This window comes from Stegodyphus dumicola, chromosome 1 (assembly GCF_044657685.1).
Source record: "Stegodyphus dumicola isolate Sdum_Otavi_A_Nest chromosome 1, ASM4465768v1".
NCBI classification, from domain to species: Eukaryota; Metazoa; Arthropoda; class Arachnida; order Araneae; family Eresidae; genus Stegodyphus; species Stegodyphus dumicola.
In genome coordinates, this window is record NC_140768.1 from 136407065 (window position 1) to 136419723 (window position 12659).

Consider the following 12659-nt stretch of genomic DNA (forward strand, 5'->3'; position numbering starts at 1 on the left):
TTTTTGATATTATTTTTATTTATTTATTTATTTTTTTTTTTTTTTTGATACTTTCGAAAGTTTGACTTCTTTTTTCTAAGAATGTCATCAAGTTATCGAAATTAGGAACATCTGAAGCATTTACCGATAATTTGAATTGTTTTCGAGTTTCCTTGTCTATTTTGTCTAAAATGACAGTAGTAATTAAAATATCTGAGAATTTGCTTCATTCGAAACCCAAATTATTTAAAGCTCTAATGTTTTTATTCACAGCATCTACTAGATGCCTTAATTCTTTCGATGATTCATGAATAATTTTTTCGAATTCTAAAATAGCTTTAATGTGAATATTAACAAGAATTCTCTTGTTTTCGAAGTGATTTTTAAAGCTGTAAATAATGATTCAAAAGTATCTTCCTGAGTTTGCAACAATTTTGCTTCTCCCTTAAGAGCGGCATGCAGATAATGTAGCTTTTGTGCATCTGTTAATTGAGTATTTGAGGTAACAATATTATTAAATTTAATTTTAAACATGCTCCATTCTTCATACTTTCCGCTAAATTGTGGAAATGGAATTTCAGGTAACTTTATTTTACAACTACTTTTTACGATATCAACCTTATTAATATTAGCAACATTATCAATTAACATTTGATTGAAACTTACCTCTAGATCGTCGATTCTTGCTTCTAGATCTAATAATTCCTCTTCTAATTCAGAAGTATCATCCTTTTCAGGCACAGCAATATAATATTCTGATCGAAGTGCATCCAAAGCAATAGACATCTTTCCCAAGGCCTTGAGCTTGGCATCTATTTTGATTTTAGTCATGTGCTGGTACTATCCGCTATGACAGTCTCTATTCTAGTTAGTTGGGCTTTCAGTGAGCCCTTCTTTCGATTTAAAGCAACTATAGTGGCCATTCTATACTAATACGAACTTAGTTAACAATAAACAAAACAACTCCGCGAGCGGACCATAAATTTTGTTTGGTATAAAATGCGATGAGTTACGAGAGATAATTGGCACTGGTTCCAAAATAAAACTAACTAAGTTAGGCCACATAAATATTTAATTATTTACATAATGTACAAGGTTACAAGTTAAGTGCTCCATTAGCACAAAGTGGAACGAACGAACGCACCATAGGTCCGCTGCGTACCTTCTTCAACAACCAACTCCACTAAATTTTGCTCCTCTCACAAGAGGGCACTGATCCTAGAGGGCGCTATGTTAAACCGAACAGTTACCTCTATAAAAATTGCTTAGTTAATGATCAAATTATTTTCTTTCACATTTGTTAATCTGATTTTGTTTTAGTGAAAATTATACATTGTTTTGTTTTCGTTTATTCTTAAAGTGTCGTTAACATTTTCATGTATAGCGTGCAATCAATTTTTTGGACGCCGATTAGTTAGTTATGACGAAAGTCAGTTGTATAATATGTCAGTATGGGATTTCAAAAACGCATATGTGCGATGTTATCGTCATGCGATGATTTGTAGGTATTTTATTTTTTACCACGACATTTTCGACGACAATGTTTTTAAACTGCGAAGTTTTTTAACCGCTTTATTTTTGACCACCTTATTTTGTACCACGTTTTTAGAACTGTGATGTTTTCTCTCTGCGATATTTTCTCCGATGTTTTGTACCACGATGTTTTCCAGCTCTCTCATCCAGAAATAGGGAATAACAGTGCTTCCAAGAAGTACAATGGCACTAAACTTCTCCGAGGCATCATACAGATAAGCACACAGATAAATACAAATTACGTTTTATCTATCCGGCTTTTAAACTATCTTGTGCACGCTTTTAATTTGCATAAACTTCTCTAGGGAGCGAATATATATGTTGTGAAGTAAGGGAACATCAGACAGTATTTACCGGAAGCTTAACTGCCACAAAAATGTAAAAATAATTCTTACAATACGTAAGGTATCTTCTCCTTACTGCGTGCCTTCGTGGTGTAATTGGGAAGCACATCCGGTTAGCAAATAAAATGTTCCGAGTTAATAAATGTTCCGGACAGGGCACTGCCCATTTTTCATGTTGCATGCTCCTTTCTTGTTGCCTGCTTTAAAATAAAATGCCTGATGGTCTATAAAATTATGTGTGGTAAAATAAAAATACTGCTTACCCTTTCAAAGTATAAGAAAAAGGATCAACTTTTTTTTTTGGAGGGGGAATCTATGAATTCTATGCTGTGACTCGAAAAATTTTGTAAACTGAAATATTTTCTCCCAAACTTGCAAATGTGACACCATCATTTATCATCAAGGTACGAAATGAAGAAATGATACTTTGAACCTTAGAGAACATCAATAGATTTCCGATTAGAAAGAAGTTAATTATATTTGTATAAATTACCTGTACTTTATAACAAGTTATTTAATTTTCCACTTCCTATTGAAACACACAGCAGTTTTCTCTAATGTTATTACACTTTCGTGAATACCATTTCACACATAACGTTTAACCTTTCTTTCAGAAAAGGTTAATATGATCCCGAATTTTATATGCAAAGTATTTTTCTTCATAAAAAATGAATTGCAATTATGATTGCAGATGTGACATTAAAATACTTCCTTTGTATAACTATATTTCATCTACCGAATTTCTTGATGGTTTTTCATGCTGTTATCTGTTTTTAATGAAGGAATTATTCTAATAATATATCTTAAAAAGCAGAAGCCTGTTATTAAATAAAATTCTAGGATAATCGCTATCTTTTCTAACCATAATTCAGTTAAAAACACGTAACAATTATCTCTTCAGTAATACAATATAAACAGAATCTGTAGAAAATGTTTAGCTCAAGAACTGGGTTCAATATTTAAAGCGGCTAACTCTATTCAGTGGCCAAATACAGCAAACTTAATCGCCCATTCTGTAACGCACAATTTTCAAATGACTTGACTTGTGCACTCTAGCAAAGAAATACCAAACAATTTAAAAATGATTCTATGGGAAACAGTCACTGAAAGGATGAAAAGCTGAGTTACATATCCATTTTGGTGGTGAATTTTGCTTATAATGGAATTTATTTGTAATGATATCTACATTTAATTTTATCAAATAAAACAATTCTTAAAAGTAAAGAGGGCTTTTATCTTAAAATCATGTACATTTTCTGATAAAAGGGTATTAAATAATTTTTTCTTTTATTGACAGAATAATCCAATTTTTAATGTGGTAATTCTATGTATATTAAGTTTGCATGCTACTATTTGACATAAGTCTTTTCTTGTTAAATAAGATATTACAGTATTTAACAAGGAAGTACCAGCTATTGTACATAAAGAAAAATGTTATGAATGTTACATTAAGAAAGCAGGTTTTTTTTTCTTTTTTTTTTTATGTCGAAAGTTATATTTATTTCAAAAATTCGAATTTAGTTTTATTTGGTCTTATTCGAATGAAATATTGTTTTGGTAAAACAATTACTGCTAAATATTTAACCGCTCACAGAATTAAATATAATTTGAATATCTGCAAAGAAAGGTAAAAAGAATTAAGCAGAAAAATTTTTAATTTTGTTTAATGTGATTACATATATGTAACTTTGATTTACCATTAACTCAAGAACACAAATTCCATTTATTTAACGATATTAATTATGAGGATAACATATGTTAAGAGAGTTCTTGCAGTTGCAAATATGAAACTTCTTTTGATGGGAACAATTTTCCATACTGTCAAATAAATTTCTTTTCCGGTGAACTCTCGAAGTCTTCTCTTCAAGTCAGGGCAAAGCTCTGTGTTTTCCAACATATCTTCTATGAGAGAAGTGAATTCAAGCGATAATTCGAAAACCAAAGTTGCGAAGACTGTCATAATTATAAATGACAAAACGCTCGTCGAAAAAAGTGTCAGAAGTGATACGGTTAACCAAGGGTCATCATAATTCACCCAGCCAATTACATAACACATAGCAGAAGCGCCATACAGAATAGTAAGAAGGATTAAAATCGATACTTCATTATCCAGTCTTCTTGTAAAACGCCTTACAGCGCTGTAAGAAAGCAGATGATTGTCGTAAACACAATACTTTTCATCTCTCATTGATTTAGTCAAGTTCTGTATTATTGCCCTGAGTTGCTGGCATACTGTTGCATAATATATTGCGAAAGTTGCCACTGGTAAATAAAGGAAAACTATTTCGACGTAATTACACAGTATGTTGGTAGCTTTACCAACTGTTGTGTTCGCAATAGAAGTTGCAAGCAAGAATTCAATCGCAGAAATATAGGTAATGTTGATTTGTAATGTAGATACAAACATAACTAAGTGTATTAGGATGTTAAGAGAGCAGAAGGTAAAATCCAACGCTGATTTGCAAATCGGCAATTCTTAGATGCATGCAAAATGTTGTTTAATGAATCTTGCAACGGGCAGGTCCTAAAGTTTAATACTATTCGATGAAATATTACTGTTAATGTTAACGTCGTATTTGCCATTGCCACTAGTACGTCATTCGCCTTTACATGTAGAGTAAAAATAGCAACTGTAAATATAGTAAAGAGGATGCAAACAAAAAAATTGATAAACTGTAGTAAACATTTGAAGAGTTTACCTAATTTACGATTTTGGGCATTTGAATTGAAACTAATTATTGCACTGATGTGGAAGAGAGTGAATACATACTTGAATGAAGATTTCATTGAGTATTTTATTCTATGACTCCAGTCCTATTAGAGTATTTAGGCACATTTAGATAAGTACACAGACTATTTCACCTAATATTCGTATACTTAAATTTATAAAAAAAAAGTAGGTGAAAGTGATGATTACTTATTCGTAAAATTAACTAATACAGATTAGGATCTTGTGTGACAGCAGAGTTCGAAATCCCTGAAATTTATGCCGCCTTACTAACACATCCTCAAGACGTATAACTTCTGGTTCAAATGAAAGAAGTCGGTTAGTAATTATTTTCATGGACTTTTGTAATGTTGTTTTCAAGAACTAAATAGATGGACTTTCAAAATAATAAATCCAAGATCATTTTCTCAATTAACTGAAGTGCACTAATAACTTTGTTATTGTTTACGATATGTTTACTGATTTCGTTTCCTTTCTAACAGAGATTTTCTGATCAGTAAAACATATTTTAGCTTAATTGTTTTTATGATTTTCACATTTCTTTTATGGCATTCATTCATTTAGAGACGTATTCATGTAAACCACTTTTCTACGTATATCTTGTTCGGTTGTAATTTCAATTTATTTTTTTCCCATTTACTTCTAGTTGTTTATACTCTTCGTGGTTGAGTAATATTTCACATAAAGAAGAAGGAATAAATGTTGCTTTCCAAGTTTAATTTTTATTTTTCAGAAAAATATATTTACAGTAACATTACGCTCATTTAAAATGCATTATTTACACTGTGAAAATTTAAGCATGTAAAAGTTAATGTTTTCTTAACTTTGGTATAAAACAGCCTTTTCTTTAGAAGTTTCTTCTTTTGTGTTGCTTAAGGATATTTGATATTGTAACGAAATGTCCAGCTGTAGTAGGATAGCTTCCCCGCAAAGCAGGTTTAGGGTTGCCATATTTGACGAGAAATTGCCATTTGGTGACAAAATTGGCGATATGTCATGAACGGAGAACCTTTTGGGGCGAATTTTTACCGGTTTGGCCCAGAATGTTCTCGAACGCAAACCAAAAGCTATATAAACCCTGCTGGTAAGCGGAGTGCTCAGTACCTAGTCAAGTCAGTTAAGAGATAGTGTCTCGTAGTCTAGTGTAGAGCTGGTCGTCGAGTGCATTGAAATAGTCGCTTAGTGTATCGTGAGTTTGTGCATCGTCGAGTTTTGCCTTAGACTGTGTTGAGCTCCGAGAATGAACAAACCAAGTCGGGAGTTGTACTCTAGTGTATCGTTGAGTACATTGCGAGTTGTAGCGTGGACAGTCTTGAAAGTACGTCGAGAGCTGTATTTTGGTGTATTGCCGTGAAGCTGTCTTCACTGTTATAGCCTGATAGTCTGAAGGCTGTTGTTTCAGCTGTTTATAGTAGTTCTTCGACGATTGTAAACGTGATTTTGGAGCTGTCTTGAATAATACTGGCTAATAAATTGTGTTTTGATACTTCATCAAGTGCTGTCATCATTATTCACTCCAAATCCATGAACCCGTAGGTAAGAAAACGTAACACTATAATTACTCAGTCATCACACTTTCTTTTACAACCTGTAAACCTTAATACGGAAGAATATATTCCGCAGTAACTCTTGACAACTTTACTTAATTTCGTTTACACGTAAAGATATATATAATAATGAGCACCATATAGCTGAGGAATAATACTACTTGTAGTTTCTATTAGTAAGAGCCGTAATGGAATAACTAACAAAATTACAAAAATGGTTTACTCGTATATCTTGTGAAATATAAGTGTAAAACTGAAAAAAATTAAAGATGGAAGTTATGTTTATCGTCTCAGCTCCGGCACCTCTCAGCTTTTGAGAGAAATAGTACTTGTAGCCGGAGCGCACTTAAGTTCTATGAGAAAGAGCTGCGGCACATAAATCGACTACATTTCTAGCATGTAATTGATCTTTCTTTATGTAAATGAACCACAATTTCAGCAGAAAATTATTTTTATTTCGAATTTTTTTTATTAATAAGTAAGCTTTATAACCAATTCTAATTTCTGAATGCATCAAGACAGAAGAGAAACAAGCCAGCGTAAAACATAAAATTAGCAAAACAACAATCTTGTGTTTGGCATAGGTTTTAGTTAAGATTCTATCTAGGGCAAACAGGTACAGGTCCCTTTATTTGACGAAGAGGGACCTGAAACTGTTTGTCCTCAAAATCAACAAAGTCTTAATTTAATATACACCAAACACAAGGTTATTGCTTTGCTAAATGCATGCTTGTCTTTTCCTGGGACATCTGTCTTTTGATGGAAACTGAGACTTTTAAGGAAAAATATCCTCGCCTATGTGTCAAAGGCTGACTCTACTAGAATTGCAATAAATTTATTACAGGGCCTAATTTTTTTTTGCCGAAAGTCGTGAAAGTGCTGACAGTCATGAAAGCCCTGATCGTCCAACTCCAAAGTTAATGACTTCCCACTGAAAAGAGATCCTGCAGAGTTTAATAAAATAAAACAACATAGGTGACGAAAATTGTCACAAAAGCTTACGCTAGCTCTCACCTTTCTCAGAGAGAATATTTCTCCTGTCATATTCTGCTTCACAGCTGGAATTACATCGGCAAGGAACCGTGGTCAGAAAGTGTTGGATTCTTTTTCTCTTTGTTTTCATACCTGCATTAAAATTTCCTTCCATATTCCCATACTATGTCTATCATTCTCTTTACTCTGGTGACTCTCGTTTAACCATTCTAACTTTTTGCACTAGTATGCTGGGAAAGAATGTTATTTTTTCTGTCCTTCATTGTACATTAGAAAAAATTTGTCCAATAAAAAAAAGTCCAGTATTTTATTTTATTACTGTATTGTTCCGCAAACTCGACATAATATGGACTGAGAGACTGTCGAATTTCCAAAAATTCCAGTTTTACGGAATAAGAGATGGGTTTATTAGAACTCTTATTATTTAACCTTTTGATGCTTCTGATATTATTTGCATGATGTTTTAATTAAAAAACTCTAGACATCGAGTATAATGATCCTAGAAAGAAATAACATATGAATTTTAAAAAAATCAGCTCTCTCCAGTGATCTTTGAGTGGTGGTACCACTTTTTCATCTATCGAGCCAGTCAGCCACTAGCAGTAATAAATCCAGGCTCTTCTTCTTGAAATTCATCATAAAATTTTAGGGCCTTCTCTTGCAAAATTGGTCCTAAAATATTTAATTATTTACATAATGTGCAAGGTTACAAGTTAAGTGCTCCATTAGCACAGACAAAGTGGAACGAAAGAACGCACCATAGGTCCGCTGTGTACATTCTTCAACAACCAACTCAACTAAATTTGGCTTCTCTCACAAGAGGGCGCTATATTAAACCGAACAGGTACTGTAATTTGAAATGAACCGAACAGAGCATTAATCATAAATTGACTCGGATTTTTTATTTAAAAGATGTTTCAGAAGCTAAAAAAAATTCCTCTCATATTTGAGAAAGTATTTTAGGAAAAAGCTGTGTAAACAGAAAAGAAATAATACGTAACTTTAATATTAATAATGCAATAAACTTTGATCTTACTTCTTGGAATTTTGTACAAATAAAATCGAATTACCTTAAAATTTTTTCCTAAGGTAATTAATGAAAACTTGTAAAAATATTTCATTCGAATTAATCTTCTGAGCAAACTGGTCTGGAAAATGTATAACATTTAATTCTGTTCGGAATGAAATGTTGTTTAAAAAGGCATTCTTTTCACGTACTTAGGACTCTGAAATATTGTAGTAAAAGGAAATATATATATTTATACATATATTTACGATGTAATTACACAATGTTTACACCCGATCATATCAAAACCCACTGATCTAAATCAGTGTTTCCCAACGTTGCTCAACCAACAATGCTCCACCTAATCCTCTCTAAAATTATTATGCTCCCCCTAGCAGATACTTAATTTTTAATATTAAAAAATTGAAATGCTCATGAAAGAAACTTGGATGGTGGGTTTTAGCAAGAAATTTCTAAGCATTTAAATGTCGATGTCTACTGCAAAAATTCTTTATAAAATATTTCAAATGCACCACTATTTAGAAACCTCTTTACATATACATCACTTACATTATTCTTTACTTTTGGGAATAAAAATTGAAATTTCTTGAAGAAAATTTGAAAATTTGAACGTTCTTTGTCGCCTTAAACTCTGGATGAGTCCATTTTTGAATTGTCTCCCTTAACAAACAAATTGCCCATCTGTGTGGCTGGGGCCCCACATTGGGAAACACTGATCTAAATAGTAAATAATTGAGTATTTTGGTTTCCATGAAGGGATTGCCTCTGCTTCAAAGCAGTGAACAGGGTAAACCAGTTAGGGCCTCTCCTCTTACTTCCTACCTCCATACTGTACACAGTGGTTGAAAGTGTGCAAAGATCTCCAAGAGTGAAACAATTGTTTCACTGCAGAAGGCTATTGCTAATGCTGTAGCATTCTACTTGGCATAGGGAAAAAAAAATTGCATAATGTTTTAATTAAAAAACTCTAGACATCGAGTATAATGATCCTAGAAAGAAATAACATATGAATTTTAAAAAAATCAGCTCTTGCCCAGTGATCTTTGAGTGGTGGTACCACTTTTTCATCTATTGAGCCAGCCAGCCACTAGCAGTAAATCCAGGTTCTTCTTGAAATTCATCATAAAATTTTAGGGCCTTCTCTTGCAAAATTGGTCCTAAAATATTTAATTATTTACATAATGTGCAAGGTTACAAGTTAAGTGCTCCATTAGCACAGACAAAGTGGAACAAAAGAACGCACCATAGGTCCGCTGTGTACATTCTTCAACAACAGCATGCCAAGGGGAAAAAAAAAAAAAAATCATATGCTTGAGAGAAACAGATTCCGGCCTCTATTGATGTGAAAGAGTTAAAAACAAGTCTAAATCTGAAATGTTTTATGTGTGTGAAATAACTATGGTAATGTATTCAAGGTTTGAAATTTCTTGCTGAATAAAACTGTTATGATTTTGAATTTTTAGTTTTTTTAAATACATTTAAATTCTTGAAATTCTAAAGATTTGATTTTTGTCTTTTTTCAGCTTCTTTATCTTCATTGACATCAACTCAGAGAGATCAAACAAGTACTGCTCCAACTGTCAGTACTTGTACTGGTTTAACTACGACATCCGCTGCTCCTGGTAATTCCTGCATAATATTTAATGAATAAATAAATTAGACTTTTTTGTAATTGTCTTTTTACTTCCTTGTACGAAGTAAAAAGGAAGTGTTGTAATCACGAAAAGTTTCAGGCAGCATATTTAAACGAAAATATCCATTTTGACCACTATCGAATGCAATTTAACAATGTTTTTGCATGACATCTGTACGTAAGGACAAGATAAAAGACTTTTCCTCCAAAAAAAATATAAAACTGCTTTAAAATGAATTCTGAAGAGAAATTTTCATGCTGTCTGTATGTACGTATGTACATATGTATCTTGCGTAACTCAAAAACGAGTGGCCTCAAATTTTGTATAGAGGACTGCTATAAAATGTAGACGTGCACCTCGTATTTTGGTTGGAATCGGACACACCAAACATATATAAATATATTTATATATATAATCCACTCTGTTACCTGGCTCGGTGATCTCAGTTACTTTACTCTTATATGTTTGTAAGTTGTGCATTTTTTGCTTTAAAAATGATTGAATTATGTGGTCCTTATCTTCCGGTTAAGATTTTTTATGCCTTTAGGAAATCTGCAAGCAATATTTGTAGAATTATCAACAATTTAAAAGCTGTTTTAGTGCGGTTAAACCTAATTTTTAAATAACATGGTGAACATATTTGTTTACATTTACAGAATAGTAGATTGGTTGCAAATCTAGAGAGACTAAGCTTTGCAACAACAAAGATAACGCCTTCATTTATTATTGCGAATTAAATCATGCTTAATCCTTTCTGGAATTTTTTCAAGGAAATAAGTGTTTAAGATTTACTTCAAAATTTTTAATATAGATATTTTCAGTTTTTATGTATTTTTGCCTTGTTGCAAAGTGAGAAATGAAGTAATTGAATGAGAAATACTGAATCGTCTGTGAAAAACTGTTTCTTTTTTGTTTTTGCTTAATTTCTTTTATAAATCGTTCTAGATTTATTATAGTATTTGAATTGAACATGTGGCAACGATTAGATAATTCTTCAAATGATAAAAATTTTGTGCATTCTGAGTTATAATATGAACAAAATATAATGTTGCTAAGTGAACCTAGCGCCAGAGTGTCATTATGGTAAAGAAATATAGTGAATTGTAAAGAGTGCATTTATTCTATTCTGGTTTATGCGCTATCGATAAAGTAGATTTAATTCAATCCAATAAGTTTAAATGAAATTCAAGAAAAAATGCGTATAATTTAATACTCTGTACAAGGAAGACATCTGGTGTACACATCAGATTTTTCTTGTTTTAACCTTCCGATTTGTTTTAACTTTCCTTGTTTTAACCTTTATCCGGTCATGAGATTTTTTGTCACTTGTTATATATTAGCTTATAATTTAAGATATTTTTATTTCTTCCATTAATAATGTACAATGTACGCCCATAAAGTAAGTTCCGTTTGGTAATAAAAGTAAATTGTGTACAGCTACAGAAAAGTTATTTATTGCACAAAATTCAACAACTCTTAAACTACTTTTCCACATAACTGCCGAAATATTGCAAGCATTTGTCATAGCGTGGCACAAGTTTTTGTATACCTTCTTCATAGAAATTTGCCGCCTGTGTCTTCAACTAGTTGGAAACAGTTTCTTTCAGCTCGTCGTCATTGTTCAAGTGTTGACCGCCAAGGAAAGACTTAAGATGTAAGAACAGATGAAAGTCACTAGGAGCGAGGTCAGGGCTGTACGGAGGATGGTCAAACACGTCCCAGCCAAATCCCTGTAGGAGGTTTTTCGTCACATTTGCAGTGTGTGGTCGTGCGTTGTCGTGAAGAAAAACACCTTTTGACAGCAATCGTTGGCGCTTATTCTGTATTGCGCGGCGTAATTTCCGAAGTATCTCGCAGTAAGCATCTGCTCTGATTGTTTGACCACGCGGTAAGAAATCAGTGTGTAAGATGCCTTTCCAGTCCCAGAACACTGTGCACATCATTTTTCGAGGTGTCAAGATTTGCTTCGGCTTAACCTTTGCTGGGGATGAAGTGTGCCTCCATTCCATTGATTGCCGCTTACTTTCAGGGGTGTCGTAAGAAACCCAAGTTTCATCTCCTGTGACTATCTGTGTCAGAAATTCTTCGCCACTTTCAGCATAACGAGTCAAAAACTGAAGTGCACTACCCATCTGTTTTGTTTTGTGTTGCTTAGTAAGAATCTTTAGTACCCAACGTGAGCAAAGTTTACGAAATTTAAGTTTTTCAGTAACATTTTCATGCATTAGTGATCATGAAATTTGGGGAAATTCCATAGCGAGAGCACTAATTGTAAGCCTTTGGTTTTAATGGATCTTGTCATCAATCGCGTGAACCAGTTCTTCTGTAACCAAAGATGGACGCCCACTTCGTTCTTCATCGTGCACATCACTACGTCCGTCATTGAACTTTCGGACCCATCTTCTCACCATTGAATCACTCATTGCTTTTGGTCCGTAAACATCGCAAATTTGCCGATAAATTTCACTAGGTTTCACTTTCCTTGCATTCAGAAAACGAATTACAGATCTGATTTCACAAGCGGCGGGATTTTCAATCAACACCGACATTGTAAACAAGTACAACAAAGCGTACGTGACTGACAGCGATCTCGAAATGGCGCACGTTTCTTTTCCTTGATACAGAGCGTCTACTGCGCATGTGCGGAACTGCGATCGCAGAGCTGCAGCGGAGATAAATTGAAACGGAGCTTATTTTCTGGACGTGCCTCGTAAATGCCATCTTGATGAATATAAGGTTATGAAAATCGAGACTAAAATATGTAAGCATATTTAGCTAATAAAGGCTCTTTAAATACAGGTCTTCATGACATATCCAAAAACCCGGGGTGCTCAGAGGGTTAGTTAATTTTGAAGAGAAGTATCTTCTTACATG

At 33.2% G+C, this 12659-nt stretch overlaps 1 protein-coding gene across 2 annotated transcripts in view; it reads left to right on the forward strand.

Annotated features, from left to right (window-relative positions):
• Positions 1–12659, forward strand: part of LOC118197310 (uncharacterized) — a 134572-nt gene that overhangs the window by 44084 nt on the left and 77829 nt on the right. For both annotated transcript variants that reach the window (XM_085821168.1, XM_085821165.1), the window contains exon 5: positions 9675–9773. In XM_085821168.1, the coding sequence (XP_085677294.1) occupies positions 9675–9773 (99 nt within the window). The remainder of the gene's footprint in view (positions 1–9674; positions 9774–12659) is intronic.